At 45.6% G+C, this 16,952-nt stretch overlaps 1 protein-coding gene across 3 annotated transcripts; it reads left to right on the top strand.

The window, feature by feature from the left end:
• The first annotated feature begins 10,492 nt into the window (after window positions 1-10,492).
• LOC122621955 (acetylcholine receptor subunit alpha-like 2) lies at window positions 10,493-16,281 on the top strand. Of its 3 annotated transcripts, XM_043800001.1 has the most exons (8): window positions 10,495-10,841; window positions 10,914-11,245; window positions 12,223-12,377; window positions 12,530-12,710; window positions 13,606-13,765; window positions 13,936-14,521; window positions 14,887-15,088; window positions 16,057-16,281. In XM_043800001.1, exons 2-8 carry the CDS (start codon window positions 10,994-10,996, stop codon window positions 16,249-16,251), a joined length of 1,731 nt encoding a protein of 576 aa, XP_043655936.1. In that variant the 5' UTR covers window positions 10,495-10,841; window positions 10,914-10,993; the 3' UTR covers window positions 16,252-16,281. The 3 variants fall into 3 exon arrangements, with proteins under 3 accessions (XP_043655937.1, XP_043655936.1, XP_043655935.1); XM_043800002.1 differs by having other exon boundaries at window positions 10,493-11,245; window positions 14,887-15,095; XM_043800000.1 differs by having other exon boundaries at window positions 10,495-11,245.
• Window positions 16,282-16,952: the final 671 nt, after the last annotated feature.

Raw genomic sequence — 16,952 nt, 5'->3', positions numbered from 1 at the left:
CACTTTCACATGGGCAGTTGCTAATTTGCAATTCTCTGTCCAAGTGTGTGACGAAGTGTTTGTGTAAGTAGCATACTTTTCTTTTCGGACTTTGGCTTTATTTTGCAGTCGGTATTGTAAATACATTTATACGCCGCTCATTGGTTTCCGGTTTCGGCATCGCTTGTCAGCGGCAACCGGAAACGTAATCTGCCTGTCATCCACCCACCAACACTGTCACATTCACAGTCACCGTCACCAGTTACAGTTACAGTTACACAGTTGCTTCTTATTTTCATTCTTATTTCGCTCGTCTTTATCTCGGTATCTTCGCATTTCCGCGGATCGTTCGGTATTGGCTTTCAACTGCGGTTTGCGTTTGATTTCCTGTTTGTCTCCGATTCGCTTCCTCTTTTGGTTTATGGCTCACAGGTTTGCTTCTGTCCAAGGACCCGTGCTGGATTGCTTGAAATCACTGGCCACATGAATTACTTATTTCGAGCGGAATTAAACGAGCCATTATGTATGCACTGTGAATACACTCATATTCGTATTCGTATTCAATCAAACAGAAACCTTGCTAAAAACTTTGGCTCACCGCCGAAGCGTGGAAAATGCTTGCTACTATGCAAAACTGCATAATCATTAAATTTTAATTGGTTTTCATTTGTTTTTCCCTGTTTTCGGTCGGTGGTCTTTCGCTCTATGTGCTAAACAGCTGAACAGCACATAGCACATAGCACAACAAGCCGGAAAATGCCTTTTGGGTAGCTGTAGAAAATGCAAATTCATTATTGGGTCTCGAGTGCGGTTAGTGTTTGTGGCTTTGGTGTCCTTTTTGCATTTCAGAACGGGGCTTTAAAGTTCATGGTTGATTAACTCATAAATAGCGAGTGTTGGCACATCCTGCCATCCTCCGCCATCCTGCCATCCTCCCCTTGATTTCCCTCGTCCTTTTTGTATGTGGTTCCCGGTGAATTTGAGCGTGCATGAACAGTACGCTGAGTCCTTAAAGCAAATTAAAATTTATTTAGTGGAAATATGCTTATGAGCACTCAATATAGCAAATTTCACTACTTTGCTTGTGTTCTAAAAACACTTTCCTCAAGTGCGCAACTATTTATTATGTTGGCTTGTGGTTTTTTGATTAATCTCTTATGACGCTGCGAGTTAAGCCTTGATTTTTTTAAAGTTTAAACGAATTTAGTTGTATAGAGTTTCAAGTTGGTATCCTTGCTATTTAATCGAGGGCACTCCCGAATATATACGAGTATATATATATGCCGGTGCTCATCTGCTCGAGCACCTGCACTCCGGCAATTAAATGGGGCGCAGTGCAAGTGGTTTTCTTCGGCGGAACCTTCAAGGGTCCACAGGAGGCGGTAAGTGTGCCTGGGAATTACAGTGCCATGATTGAAATTATTTCTGTGTAGTGCAGCACACATTCTGCATTCTTATTTTGTACTTCTCTCTGTTTTTTCTACTTGCTAGTGCTGCTTTGTGTACGTATGTATGTTTGTTTGGGACCTGGGCCAACAAATGAGGGGCAGGAGCAGATCCTGCAGAAGGCCTGCCCTAGAGCTGCACAAGTATATACAGCATGAAATGCACTCAGCTGCTTGAAAACAATTTTACACGGGATTATGAGTGGGCGGGTTCGAGGAGGGGCTGTATGGGATGGATGGCTGAAGGGTGTGGCAGCTGAAGATGGGTCAGCTAATAAAGCGGCACTCGGTACAGACTGCCTGGCAGCCATTGAAATTGAGAGCAGTGTATACTCCTGCTTACTTGTTGCATAATATTTCCCTTTTTATTAGCTGCACGCCGAGGGCGAACAGCTCTGAAAAGCATGCTATGCTACAAGCTGACCTCCACCTCTACTTCGCCAATTGGCCATCCCAGGGATTTGCCTTAAATCTTCAAATGCTTTTTCAAGCTGATTGCGCCAGTCCGAAGGGCCGTGGGTAATGAAATGTTTTAGGCTAATACAATTTAATGTTTTGCCAGGGGAAAGGAGAAGGAGTCGCCGTGGCGTGGCAAGGACACGCCGTGGTGGATGCAGCAAATGCGATTGCAAGACAAGTTGCCAGCTGGCAGTTCTCCTTAATCAGCAGACCGCCCGTGCACGTGAGCGCCCTCTGGCGTGGCGAATTGTTGAAGCATTACTTTGGCAAAGAAATTGAAATTGCCAACGCCACACACACACACACACATACACGCTGACACACACACACACTGTAAGCACTGAGAGCAGCTCGAGAGAACCGGAAAAAAGAACTATCTAAAATATTTGCACACAAATTAATTTCTTTCAGCTGCACTTTTCCCCGAGCCACGTTTTCCCCCTTGCTATTTGATTTTCATTTCAGATACGACTACGGAAATCCGCTCACACCAGCACACATGCACACACGCACACAGACACACAGAAACACAGGCACACACAGACACACGTGTACAAGTCGAGGAACTCAAACAATGGTCCGCCTTTGTACATTACTCATACGTACCATTGGCCGCACACTTTTCAATTATCAATTGCAAACGCTTGTCCAAATATTGATATGGCCAAAACTTGATAATCGAAATTCCCCCAGTCATTGTGTGGAAATCTGAGACAGCAATATTTGCACTAATCGCACTTAACTTCCTCGGGGAAGTTGGAGTGAAGGGCGGGAATTTTCAATTATTTTTGCAAGACGTTTAATTTAATATTTAAACTGCATGTACCATAAATTTGAAGCACCAGGAAATGCTGCTGCTCCCATATGCAAATGAACTGCTGGCACTACAATGGTTTCAATTATTGTCGAGGCTTTGAGCCAACCGCTCGACAACTCCGCCTATTAAAATCAAACTAATTAGAACTGCAACTCCGGCAGCTCGGCTTCGTTATAATTAGTGGAAGTAGAATGGAATAGAGGGGAGTTGGAGTTGCAACTGCAGCTGCAGCTGAAGCGGGAGCAAGGGCCCAGGGGAAAAGCCACGAAAAATTGTTTGATAACAAACATTTTGCAGCTTAAGGAATTTCTGGAAAACAATTGCCGAACTAAGCGCAACCACAGACACAAACACTTTGGCACTTTGGCCGGCTTGTGATGGGAAGGGGGGATGGGAAGCGGAGAGGGGGGAGAGGGTTTGGGTGGCAGCGAGAGAAAATAGCACATAACCAAACAAAACAGACAAAATTCTGTGGAAGTTAAGCCAACAAGTTATAAAATAGTCGAACAAGCCGGCACACAGCATACAGATGCAAGTGCACAGCCATCGCACAGCACATCGCACACAGATGCAAACACGCACAGATAGACACACAGATAGACACAGAGATACACGCACACAGATACAACGACAGCAATAGCTATATTGCTGTATAGCCATAGAGCCGCACATCCACAAAGCACCACTGCACACCGAGGGCAAACAATAAACAGCAAGTGCAGAAAGTATGAAACGGAAATTCTGCATTTGACATAAACGCCAAAAGCACGCACTCCGACACCCGAGCAAAAGCAAACAAAATCAAAAACCCAATCCGAATGTGCCTTAAGTCGCGTGGGGAATACTCTCATCGAGGGTATTTCAGAACCCAAAGTTCTGAGCTCCAAATAGCTATAGGTCCCATTTTTAAATTCCATTTTAGAACATTAAATCTGCGAAACATAAAATATCTCTAAAGGAACATATAAGGTTTTAAAAGTTTCCGATTGCCAATTAGCTTAAAATAAGTGTGATATTATGATTTAAGTTTTGAAATAATTGAAGTGAAAACAAGAGCTTAAAAAATGTCAAGAACAGCTATGAAATAATTTATATGTTTTTGTAAGAACTATTTTAAATATACCTGATCATGTGTAGAATATATGAATGTTGCAGTAAAGTTGAGATCCTAAAAGAACAAACTTCCCTGCAATCTCCATACCCATTTCCAGTTTTTACCCAGTTTATTTAAAAACCACTTATTGTTCGAACATTCCCTATTCAAAATTAGTTACAAATCCGATCGCTCAGCTAATAAATCCGCACAAGCGGCTTTACAACAAAGTGATAGGGAATGGAATTGCCAAAAGGATTCGGCTGCCACGGAACGAGCCAAGCCTGTAGTGCACAGTGCACAGATGCCAAGCAGTTGGTGGGGAAATCGCAGAAGGAAACAGAAACTGGCTGCTAGAATTTGGAAAGCGTTTAGCACTGATTTTCATTGGGTTACTCTGGCAGGTTCGCATTTGGATGGCAAGAGACTTTGTCTTTGGGATTTTTGGCCCATCTGCATCAAAACTGGATATCCTCGAGTTTTCGTTTTGCATTTTGCGTTTTTCGGCAGAATCTTTTCATACTTTCTTTCCTTTTTTTTTGTTTTTTGGCTGTGTGTGTGTTTCGATTGGAGGAACGACCGAGTGGCTGGTGGGTGGCTGGTTTTGTTTTCTGCAGCTCGTGCCTAGTGCAATCTGCACATTCTGCATTGGCATCGCATTGTTCTCACGGCTCAAGTGGCAGGCAGCCTGTGGCTTAAAATATAAAAATTGATGCCAAGTGCAGGCCTTGCTGGGCCTCCACCGCCTTACACACATTTCCATTTCCATTTCACATTTCACATTTTCCCATTTGCTTGGGTTTTTGTCGGTTTTCGGCTTTTTATTTGAGTTTTTACCCCCTTTGTTGCTGGCGACTAATGGGTGTCAAAGCTTGAATGCAATTTGGAGCATATTTCGTGGTGCATCAGCGGGGCTTTTTGCGGTCTTTGTTTTCGGTGTTTTGCGCCTGCTGCAAGGATAAAAGCTTTTGGCGAATGGCAACCGCTTGCGGTTATCATATGTCAATCAATACGCTGATGACTAATGGATGGCAGCCAGCCAAAATCAATGTCAGGCCAATTTACAGACAATTTCATAAGCGGAATTGACGTCAAGACGCGCCATACGCACATAAATCACCGGCAACAGCAACAGCAACAGGACGAAGGAAGGAACAGGAACCCGAGCAGCGCCACCTGCCCAGCGAATGGCATTCAATCAAGTCAAGTCAGGCCTCATCTCCGCACTCCACCCCTCCGTAAATCGCACCCCCTCAAAAATCCGATGCCGAAATAACAATAAAAGCGAGTGGCCGCAATAATCTACCCAACGCACCCACCATATTGATGACGATGACAGTGAATTTGCGAGGGGATCCCGCGTATATATTGACATCCATAAAATCCAAGACGGCGCAATTAAAACTTTGAGATCTGTGCCGGATTTATGCATTTACTTGGATTTCTGTCAATTTGTATAAATTTTTTATGATAATGAAGCGCAAATATTTCAAGAGCAAACGACAAAAGCCGCGTCGCATAAGATAATGTACTATAAAAAGATATATATATATATATGTATATAGAAGAGGAACTGAAACAATGGAGGGGTACGACTGGTCATAAAGACGACATCGTGGCGCTGCTAACAACGAACCGGAAACAGGAAATGCCAAGTGGCAGTGCCAAGATGGAACACGAAACAGAGAGATAGAGAGAGCGAAAGAGTGAGAGAGAGAGGGGGAAAGAGAGAGGTTAGCCATGAAATGCTGGGTAAATTGAGTGCTCAAACGAAGTTGGCAAAACATTTACCAAGAGTTTGCCAGTCTAGAGCTCCCCAAATATTCCTCGGATAATGAAGCAAGTGTGACAAATTGTTGATTCTCTCTCAAAATTGACTTAGACAAAGATAGATACTCTGCGCCATTGCTGTTAAATCTATTCTATCCCGATTTATGGCCATCAAATCATTAGACCCACGGCCCGCCCACAATTGTACCAGTTAATTTAGTTTGCATGTTTTGCAGCGACGGAGGATTTCGCACAGACGACGAGGCGGTGAAAGTGCTGATGATGACAACGACAATGAGTCCTGGGTCCTGGAGCAAAAACTTGACAAAGTATTCATAGTAAAACGCGCGCTCAAAGCGAGACAGCGAAACTTGTCATTGCAAAGTTGCTAAGTCAGAAGCCTGATGACTTTGTGTCACTCGCACTCCTTAGACACTGCACGAAATACATAGTTACATATGCATAAAAGTGCTCTAGTTACTTTCAAACAGCACAGAAAGTTCATAGGATTATATATATTTAAAGTAACTCCACCATTTCGTATGCACTTAGATGTTGGCTAATAAATTGTAACCTTTTTTTTGGTAACTTAAGCGCCTTCCTTTCTTTCAGTGCAACTCGCTCCCTCGCCGTTTTGATAAAACTGTGTGGGCGTGTACATGAGCTTGAGCTGATGGGCGTGGCAGCTGCTGGTGCCGCTGCAAAATATTATAATAATAATATTATTATACTATGTATTTGCTGCTGCCTGAGCTGCTTGGCCAGAACTTTGTCGGCTGCTCAACGGGCGGTTCAACTTAAATCCAAATCACAAAATCACATACGCAGCCAAAGAATCAAGTTAAGCCAGCCAAACAGAAATTCAAGTACATACCGCCAAGTCATCACCCTAAGGACCAACACCCATACACACCCAAACACACACACACACTCACAGTTACACTTATACACCCACAGCGGCATACCAACGCTAATGGCAAATTAGATTGCGCATACGCCTCGTTTGCACTCGAATTCCCTTTGATTTGCGAACGCGAAATCACGAAATTCACGCGGACTGCGCGAAAGCAAACTAATGCGCAATTAATGACATCCGCTTAGCGGGCCAAAAACTATGCAACATTTTTATGCCGAGCGGCAATTTTACGGCGCCATAAACACGCCACCAATGGGCGTATAATTCCTACTCCATTTTCAGCACGACTTGTCGCTCGCCCATCATAAAACCCGGTATCTTCATTAATTGACCGAAGGACCCGAGCCGCCAGCAGTGTTCTCGCCTCTGGCTTTGATTTTCTTTGTCCCAGGTTTCGTTTTCGTTTTTGTTTTTTTTTTTGTTTTGGTTTTTGGCGCGATTCACGCGAAAATGCCATTAAATTGATGGGTCGTCGGAGCTTGCACGATTCCACAGTCGACAGAAACAATTAAAATTGTTATAAAAATGTTATATGCAGGTTGGTGGCCTCTCGTCCTGTCGCTCCACCTCGTCCGTTCGTCCTTTCGTCCGTTTGTCCGTTCGTCCTTTCGCCCGCTTGTCGCCTGTCGATCTGGACAGTGCTGATAAAAGCAAACGGCTCTTAAACGTGTCAACAATGGGCACGACAAGCGCAGCAGCCTCGAATTGATGAACAAAGGACCGCTTCACCCCCTTCCCCTTCCTCTTCCCCACTCCCAATCCGTCCACGTTGACAAATTTTTTTGGAGAGGGTTGCGCGGTACAGATTTTCGCAATCAGTTTTATGTTGTTCAAGTGGCAGGCAAGCGCTCATTGTGATTGGCCTGCCATGGCCAAAAAACAAGCCACCGAACTCGCATGTATATATGCACATAGTTTCAGCACTGAGAGAAAAAATACATCGAAATTGAATAGCCAAGCATTCTCATTATCATAATATTCTATGTATAATTGGAAAACTATTTAGAAAAGTATATGTACATCGTATGATTGTTTTTAAGTTCAGAAAACTTTTCACTTATTTATCCCTGTGCATGTACATTTCTGTTGTTTCAGTTGGGGGAGATTTATATAGAGACACCAAACAGTTTTGCGATTAATTTCTGGCCAAAAGCAGGAAAACGTTTGTTGTTGCCGCTGGTGTGGCTGCCATAAAAGTTAGATAAATGGTACGAATATAGACAAAAACTTTCGATCACGCAGCCACGCACGCATTTTATGGAGGGGTGAATCCGACTGGCTTTTCAGGGGCTCAGAGGGGGATCACAAGGGGGTCGAAAGGGGGGTCAAAAAGGGGGTCGAAAGCGGGTCGAAAGAGTGTCTCTGGTCGCGGCTTTGTCAGATTTTGAAGTGGCAAGCCAAAAACCAAGAGCAAGCCAAGTGGAGCGACTGCCGATTATTTATAGTTGAGAAACTTTTGTCATTTACGTTCGAAAATTTAAATTTTAATTGAGTTTTCTTGCAATCAGGAAGTTGGGGGCTGCAGGGCGGCAGAGGGCGGAGGAGGGACTCAAACTGAGGTCCTTGGGTCAGGAGCTAGTTGCGAGTCGGAAAGTCAGGTGTTGGGCTAAACTTTGGCTTTGCCGCCTGATGGGGCCCGAGCTTTGTTATCGAAAATGTTTTGTTAACTTATTCATTGAAAATGGCGGGCCATGCTGTGATATAAGTTATGACATCAATGACATCAAAGATTTAATTTCACCGACAGACCGACAGACAGAACCTCAGATTGATGGCACCTCTATATGTACGAGTATATCTAGGGTATATCAAAGTCAATTCACAATTCACAGCCGACCCATTTTGCGTTGTTGATTTACCAGGGTGAAGTGCAGAGTGCAGAGAACGAAACTTTTCTCGCCGTTGTTGCTAAAATACCGCAATACCGAAGAAAAAAAAACAAAAAAAATAACCATCTAGCATCAACTCAAATAGTAAAAAAGGAAAATAAAAATAAAACTTTGAGTTGCAAACAAGCTAAAAATTGTTGTTTGCCATTGTGGCAAACGCTGGTTGTTGTAATTTTGATTGCTTTGTTATGTGTGGAGAAGTGGGCGCCGAGTGTGGGTGGCAATAAAACGTGAGGATCCCTCCACTGCCCCTCCATTGCCCCTCCATTCCGCTCCATTCGAGACCCGCAAACAGCCGAGTATTCAAACATGTGTAACTCGTCGGAATAGGTTGGCTAATGAAAGCAATAACAACCGTCGGTGGGAGCAGCCGTATCAGCAGCCCATTCAAATGAGGCTCAAACAAAGGATATAAATAAAAAAGGGTGGCCACGAAAACAGCAATAAAGCAGCTAATAGACTAGATTAAAGTTGTTCCGCCAGCAGGCGCATAAATTGCTCATTGAATCTTTTCGTTTTGGCAAAAGTAAAAACGCTGATGCCACCAATTTGGGACCAAAAGCGAAAAAAGCGAGCTACAAATGCCAGCTAAAAATGCCTTCAATGACCGTAAGCCATAAAACACACGCGGCTCAATGGCGGCACGGCCAAATGACAGAGTTCATGTATCATTATGGATTCCGGCCATTCTGGAAACTTACAGCCCAAAACACTGACCAACAGGGCAAATAAACCCAAATCCAAATGGACTCCAGCAAGCAGCTCCACGAGCGAAAGTTTATAAAGGAGTGCAAAGAAAATAAATGAAATTTTACTACATACACAACATACATTTCCTTGTCCAACTATGTGACGCAGTAAAAATGAAAGCTTAACTCGCTTAAATCACCGGCGATGAAAACATGTTAATTCCAATTAACCATTCGAAAAAGCTGTTAAATTCAATCATTTTCAATATGCGGTAATTAAATTTAGCCAGGTGAAGGCAGTCCCACACTCGCCCACACTGCGTTATGGGATGAAATGGCTCGGCTGGTTTTCAACACGGCAAACGCATTACAGACATCACAGGCATTTGAGGAGGGGAATTCAGCAGCCGGCAGATAGAAATACAAGTATGGGTGGCAGAAACCAAACCAAACCGAACCAAACCCAAACCACAGAAACAACTCAAAATCGCAATATGACACATATGTGAACAGACGTTGCAAAATGCCAAACGAAACGAAATGCAAAACCGAGCTGAACCAACACCCAACGAGCAGAAGGCAAAAAGTGTAGCTAGCATTGCAGCGCTAAACATGCAAAGTGCACAAGTGCTGATAGCTGTGTGCGTGTGTATGTGTGGCTCCATGCATAAGTGTGTGTGTGTGTGAGTGGATCCTGGGCGAAATGCATGTTAACGTAGATTTTAACGAATGTTGACAATTACGAAAAATTTGGTTTCTGGTTAAACGAAATGTGGGTCCAACGTGGCGTATGAGTGTTTGCCAAGTGTGCAGCGGTATGTGTACACATGTACACGCTTGAAGTTTTCCTTTGCCTTGCCTCATATTTTTTTCCCGATTTTCATCGTTTTTTTTTTGTGTTTCTGCGTAAGTGTGTGCTGGGAGTATTTGTGGGGAATTTTTTTGGGCTGTGGCTCGCCGGAATCGCGGGAGAGAGCCCCAAAAAATATGTACGGCCAAAAGAGCACCGAACCAGGCTGGAGTTGTAATGGAGTCTCCCGAGTCCTGAGTCCTGAGTCCTGAGTCCTGAGTCTTTGAGGGATTAACCCATCGAAGAGCGCACACGAGCATCCTGCGGAGAGCATCCTGTCGAAGAGAGCTGCCGTCTAGGGCTTGGCCTTACTGTGTGTAACAGGATGCGGCTCTCGCAGGATAACAGGGTGAATGGGCGAAGGCGCAGGCGCTGCGCAGCATCTGCGGATGCCACATTCCGATGAAATCCCGCCGGCGACAAAGCTACAAAACGGAGGCTGCCAGAGGTCCTGGCCAGGCTACAAAAACAAAACGCGCGTCAGTACGAATCCTGTGAATATCTATGCAGGACACCACGGAGCGGGGCCCAAAGGCTCGTTGAAAACCAGTGAAAGTCCGCTTAAAACTGCAAACAAAAATCAGGAAAAATTAGCTTAGGAGTTTGAATATTTTTTCGAAATTTTTAAGCACAAAATTTAGTTGGTGCAAAATTAAAAAATAATTTAAGCAAGTTAAGGCGGCCGGAGCAAAAACAAAATCAGCTGCCTGGGCGCAGCGGCTTCAGCTGCTCAAGCAGTGCGCCGAATCGGGAAATCAGTTGGCAGCAGCGAGACTTGGAGACTTGTAAACACTTTTAGGCCATGTGCTAAAAGCCACTTACTCGCTCCGTGTGCCCCACGAACTGCGTCAGAGATTGAGCAGCAAGCACCAAGGGGCAAGCAGCAAGCACCAAGCAGCAAGCAGCAAGCACCCAAGGCGGCAAAGGCAGAAAGGTAAACAAAAACCTGTGCGCGTGTTTTTTGTGCATCAATAAAACACCGGCTCACCGCCCACACGCCGCACAGCGCCAAGGTCCTTTCTTTGGTCCTTTCTTTTTCGTTTTTTTTTTTTTTTGTGTTTTTATTTTCTGCGCCGTGACGTCACCATGGCTCCTGGCTGCTGCAACGCACGCCCCCGCCCCACCGCCCTGCTCGCCCACATCTGGCGCCACTGCAAGCCGCTCTGCCTGCTCCTGGTGCTCCTGCTGCTCTGCGAAACCGTTCAGGCGAATCCCGATGCCAAGCGCCTCTACGACGATCTGCTGAGCAACTACAATCGCCTCATCCGCCCCGTGAGCAATAACACGGACACGGTGCTGGTCAAGCTGGGCCTCCGGCTGTCCCAACTCATCGATTTGGTAAGCTCAATTAATTGCTATAATCATTAAAATTGAAGTTTGGCGGTGCGAGAAGGGGGAGTTTTTTAATTAAGCTCAAGCGCCCGCGTTTCGCTACATTTGCTGGGAAAAAGCAAAGCAAAAAAACAAACAACAAGAAGTGCGTAAAAGTCCGAAACTTTCTGCTGCTCGTAAATAAAAAATGCAAAACAATAAACAGCAACAAATGGGGCGAATCGAAAGCGGGCGAACAGCGAAATCTATGAAGCCATAATGACAGAGCGAGAGGGAAACACAAGGAATGAGTGCTGAAAGTTCAAATTACAGAATAAGTAATGTGTATATACCCTGCATTAAAGTGGCATATTTCAACATTCGCAACATCTACTTTATTCCTGTCAGCACTGGTTGCGCTGCACCACCAGAACAGATAAATCGCCGGCATTTCTCACAAAAAACAACTTCTGGGGCGAACGGGGGGAGCACTAGATTTTTATAACATTTCACTTCAACATTTCATTACATGGACGGGGTTCGTTCGTTGTCTGCGCCGCTTGCTTAAAGTTGCCCCGGCCAAGTCATTTGTCAGGCGGCCGAGACTGCAATTCCGGCTGCAGGGCCGCCACTTTGGGCGGTGGTTTTGCCTTTTTGCCTGTTTGCCCTGCCACCGCCAGCAGAAGGCTTAAAAGGTAATAAAACAAGCCGAAAAGGGAAAGAAGCCGCCGTAAGCTGACAGCAAAAAGCACATTAGTCGGGACGAGGAGTGCAAATGATATAAAGAAGCGCCTGGGACAAGCGCCAGAATAAAATACAAAAAAAATGTGAGGCGAAAAATGAATAAAATGCAAATCCCACTTGATGCATGGCTGGGCCTTACACCCCTTACACCCCTTACACCCCCAACTCCCCCAACTCCACTCCACCTACAACTCCAATTCCGTACACATTTCTTGCGGCTTGTAGAGCTTTCCGTATATGCGAGCTTAATTCTCTTGCAGAATCTCAAAGATCAAATTCTAACGACCAACGTGTGGCTGGAGCACGAGTGGCAGGATCATAAATTCAAGTGGGATCCCTCGGAGTACGGCGGCGTCACCGAGCTTTATGTGCCCTCCGAGCACATCTGGCTGCCCGACATTGTGCTCTACAACAAGTAAGTAGTGGGAAAAAGGACATCCAAACCATAAATGTACATTTAAGCACCAATTTGCTCAGCATAAGAAAGTATAAACTGCATACGAGTATTAACATTGCGTTTCTGGAATTTCCATTTCCTTCCTTTCATTTCAATCTGGTTTGCCTTAGTGCCGATGGCGAGTACGTGGTCACCACCATGACGAAGGCCATCCTCCACTACACCGGCAAGGTGGTGTGGACTCCGCCGGCCATCTTCAAGTCCAGCTGCGAGATTGATGTGCGCTACTTTCCCTTCGATCAGCAGACCTGCTTCATGAAGTTCGGCTCGTGGACCTACGACGGTGATCAGGTGAGTGGTGTCTTCTATCTGCTGCCAGTGGCAGTCCCAGTGCCACTGCAAGTTGAGTGCTAGATAAATGGGCGTGGCCAACGATTTATGGCCCACCATTTATCTGAGAGATGAGAAGATGAGGAGATAAGGAGATGAGGTAGCGACTTACACGCCTAAGACGCGGTAAGAACATCGAAAAGGCGTCGTTGGCATCTCGCAGATTAAAATGTGAGAAATTGTAAAAGTGTAATTGAAACTTGTCTAACCGCTGCACACACACACACCCACACACACCCACACACAGACGCACCCTGTCGCTGAAAGAGAGCGGCAGTAACTCACACAGAGGCACTCGACTGTGTGTGTCGCTGTCATAAAAATGCGCGGCCATAAATTAAGCCAAAGTGCGACTTCCACCCAACCCAAGCAGCTTCCGTTTCCGCTGACCCATCGCAGGGCTGCAGTGAGAGACAGGTGCACTTAGAAAAATATCAAGTCTTTTATCTAACAGTAAATTAGAAACCCCCTTAAAGAAGAACTATAAATGTAAACTTAATAAGATGTACTTTAGATTAGATAAGCCCAATTTTCATTAGTTTTTGGCGAGCAACCAGAAGAATCCCTCTGTGTGTTACACTTTTAAGGCACTAGTTTTTTTCCCAGTGCTGGGCTTGGGTTGCAGGACAGCCAACGGAGCAGAGCTCTTTTTCACCGGGCGTTTGTCAACGCATTTAAATTTCGCTACTCTTTTAACGACTGCACTTGGGCTGCTGGTCCGCAGGCTGGAGGAGATTGGAGGGAGTGGGATGCGCCAGGTGGTGGCGCTGTCACGGCAAGTGGCAGTGAGCCGGACAAGAGGCAAAGGAGCGTAACTTTAACGGCTCCATCAACGGGGGCTTTTCTCGATTCACAGATCGATTTGAAGCACATCAGCCAGAAGAACGACAAGGACAACAAGGTGGAGATAGGCATCGACCTGCGCGAGTACTATCCCAGTGTGGAGTGGGACATCCTTGGCGTTCCGGCCGAGCGGCACGAGAAGTACTATCCCTGCTGCGCCGAGCCGTATCCGGGTGAGTTTAGTGGAGTTTAAAGCTTCCCATCGCCAGCAATTACGCGAAAGCTCTACCCAAACTCATCCCCTCAAAAATATCCCTTTCCCCTTTTTCCCAACACACTTGTATCCCACTTTTTTTGCGCCTTCTTGGATCTGTGACTGCTGCAATGGCAATGGACTGTTTAGATATCTTCTTCAATATCACCCTGCGGCGCAAGACTCTCTTCTACACGGTCAACCTCATCATTCCATGTGTGGGCATCTCCTATCTATCGGTGCTGGTCTTCTACCTGCCCGCCGATTCCGGCGAGAAGATTGCCCTGTGCATCAGCATCCTCCTGTCGCAAACCATGTTCTTTTTGCTCATATCGGAGATCATACCCTCGACTTCACTGGCACTGCCGCTACTGGGAAAGTATCTACTGTTCACCATGTTGCTGGTCGGGCTGAGTGTGGTCATCACGATTATCATACTGAACATACACTACCGCAAGCCGAGTACGCACAAGATGCGCCCCTGGATCAGGTCGTTCTTCATCAAGAGGCTGCCGAAACTCCTGCTGATGCGTGTGCCCAAGGACCTGCTGCGCGACCTGGCGGCCAACAAGATCAACTACGGCCTCAAGTTCAGCAAGACCAAGTTCGGACAGGCGCTGATGGACGAGATGCAAATGAACTCCGGCGGCTCCAGTCCGGACTCCCTGCGGCGGATGCAAGGTCGTGTGGGTGCCGGTGGCTGCAATGGCATGCACGTGACCACGGCCACAAACAGGTGAGTTATGCCAACGAGCTGGGGGGTCAATCAACCCACTTGGGTCTCAGCAAAACTTGGAACAAGTACAACCATAATAACAAGAATGATTAATATGGTTCAACTTCATAAATAACTAAAGATTTTGTAATAAGGTTTCACTTCATACAAAACTAATCATATTTATAGCATTGATAATATACTTTAAGTTAAAAACTAAAGATAAGTTCAAAATACACCATTTTGGATACAATTTAACTTAAAGTGCGAAGCCAAGTAACAGTTGCATATTGTGATGAGCCCATAAATGATTTCTGAGCCTCGTCGAGTGCATGCACATCCTGCCAAAAGGACCCTGTCTCTGAACTCTCATCTCGAACTTACAGATTCAGCGGCTTGGTGGGGGCTCTGGGCGGCGGACTGAGCACCCTGAGCGGCTACAACGGACTGCCATCGGTGCTATCCGGATTGGACGACTCTTTGAGCGATGTGGCCGCACGCAAAAAGTATCCATTCGAGCTGGAAAAGGCCATCCACAACGTCATGTTCATACAGCACCACATGCAGCGGCAGGACGAGTTCAATGCGGTGAGTAGTGAGTAGTCCGGCAGCTGATTGAATTTTTAATTGGAAATTCCGTTTGTCCACGGACCCACGGACCCACGGGCCCACGGGCGTAGCCGTAGAATGAAACCGCAAAAATCGCTTTGTCCGATGATGTCGTCCTCCCAACCGGAGGCTCTCGTTCACTGGCCAGTAGCCACTGGCCGCTGGGTAGCCACTGTCTGATCTCCTGGAAGGCACTTGCTTTTGCTTTCCTTTTTGTGTCGACTTATTTAAGCTTTTGCCATATTTGCTCTTAAAGACTCGACCCGGCAAATCCACTTTTAATTGCTTTTGTTCAATTGACTGGCAATTGGCAAGCTCCAGCCAATCGAGCCACTTCATCTCCTCATCTCTTCATCAGCGGCTGCGGCAAAACGTTTCAATCAAACCCCAAATGTTCTTTGTTGTGCGATTGCGGCGTCTGGTCGCCACGAGTTTTCCCAACCCCTCCCCCTCCCCCACCTAGCTGCTTTTGGCCCGTTCTTTGCTTTTGGCCCTTTTGAGCCATTTATTTTTTCGGGCTTTGCTTGTGCTGGCGGTGCGCTTTCGCTCTTTGATTGATAACCGAACTGATGCCGGGCATAAGTAGATTAAGCGAAGTGCTTAATGAAAGCCAATCGCTCAAAGTGTGGGCTTAAAGCGCAATTAACCCTCCTGCATGCGGGCAACTTCAAATTGGCTGGCAGCCAACTGCAAAAACATATATTTGCACATAAAAACAAGCCTGATTTTTGCTCTTGCTGCATACTATTATTCATATTATTCAGCAAATTTCATTGCAATCAGTTTTAATAATTCAACTTTATATACTTAAGTGTGCATAATTGAAATAAATTCATATTGGATATTCCATTATACCGTTTATCCACTAACAATGTGCTTCTATTGATTTATGTTTTTTTAATTTCGTTTGCATTGTTTAATCACTTTGAACCGCTTTCCTCTTACAGGAAGATCAGGACTGGGGCTTCGTGGCCATGGTCATGGATCGCCTGTTCCTCTGGCTCTTCATGATCGCCTCCTTGGTGGGCACATTTGTGATCCTGGGCGAGGCACCGTCGCTGTACGACGACACCAAGGCCATTGATGTTCAGCTATCGGATGTTGCCAAGCAAATCTACAATCTAACCGAGAAGAAGAATTAAATTCATGTGAACGTAGGCTTAAGACAACATTCCTAGTTTAATGCAGTGTTTCTAGCAAATTGATGCGAACGAAAATTAAAATACGCCATAATAAAAAACGTTGGCCCCAAAAGCAGCCAAGCAAAATGCTGAAATGCAAAGCGTTCTTTTCACTCTGCATGCCAGAAAGGTTAAAGCAAAAATTATTACAAGAAAAATGCTGGCGAAAATACTCGTACGTAAGAGGATGCCAACGGCTTTGGCCACGACTACACACTCAAACACACACGCACGCACACTCACACACCACGCCCCCTTCTGGCCGCCCAGTTTGCCCGCTGGCTGTCAAAACTATTTGCCAAGCATGTGTACCCAACAACCAGCTGCTCCTGCATCCTACTCCAGCTCGGTTTCCATGGATTCGAGGGCACCAGAGTACGAGAGCATGCCTGGCCTTTTATTTGATAACTGGAAAATTAACCTTTGGAAAATGCGGCAAATGCACAGGCAACGGATGCCGACTCAGGGGTAAGATGACGTCGAAGCAGCCGGCACAGAAATATGCTGGAAATATAAGTTGATAATGAAGGGTATATGCATGTAATCCACTATAATCGCCGGGCTATGAAAATAAGCACAGCCGAAGCAGACAGCCAAGATAATTCCCCGAATTTTCCAGCAGTTCTACTCAAGAGCCATAGTTAAGATACATTTTTTACTTT

Source organism: Drosophila teissieri, chromosome 3R (genome assembly GCF_016746235.2).
Source record: "Drosophila teissieri strain GT53w chromosome 3R, Prin_Dtei_1.1, whole genome shotgun sequence".
In the NCBI taxonomy this organism is placed as follows: Eukaryota; Metazoa; Arthropoda; class Insecta; order Diptera; family Drosophilidae; genus Drosophila; species Drosophila teissieri.
The sequence above is the reverse complement of the archived record's forward strand: the minus strand, read 5'-3'. Positions and strand labels throughout refer to the sequence as shown.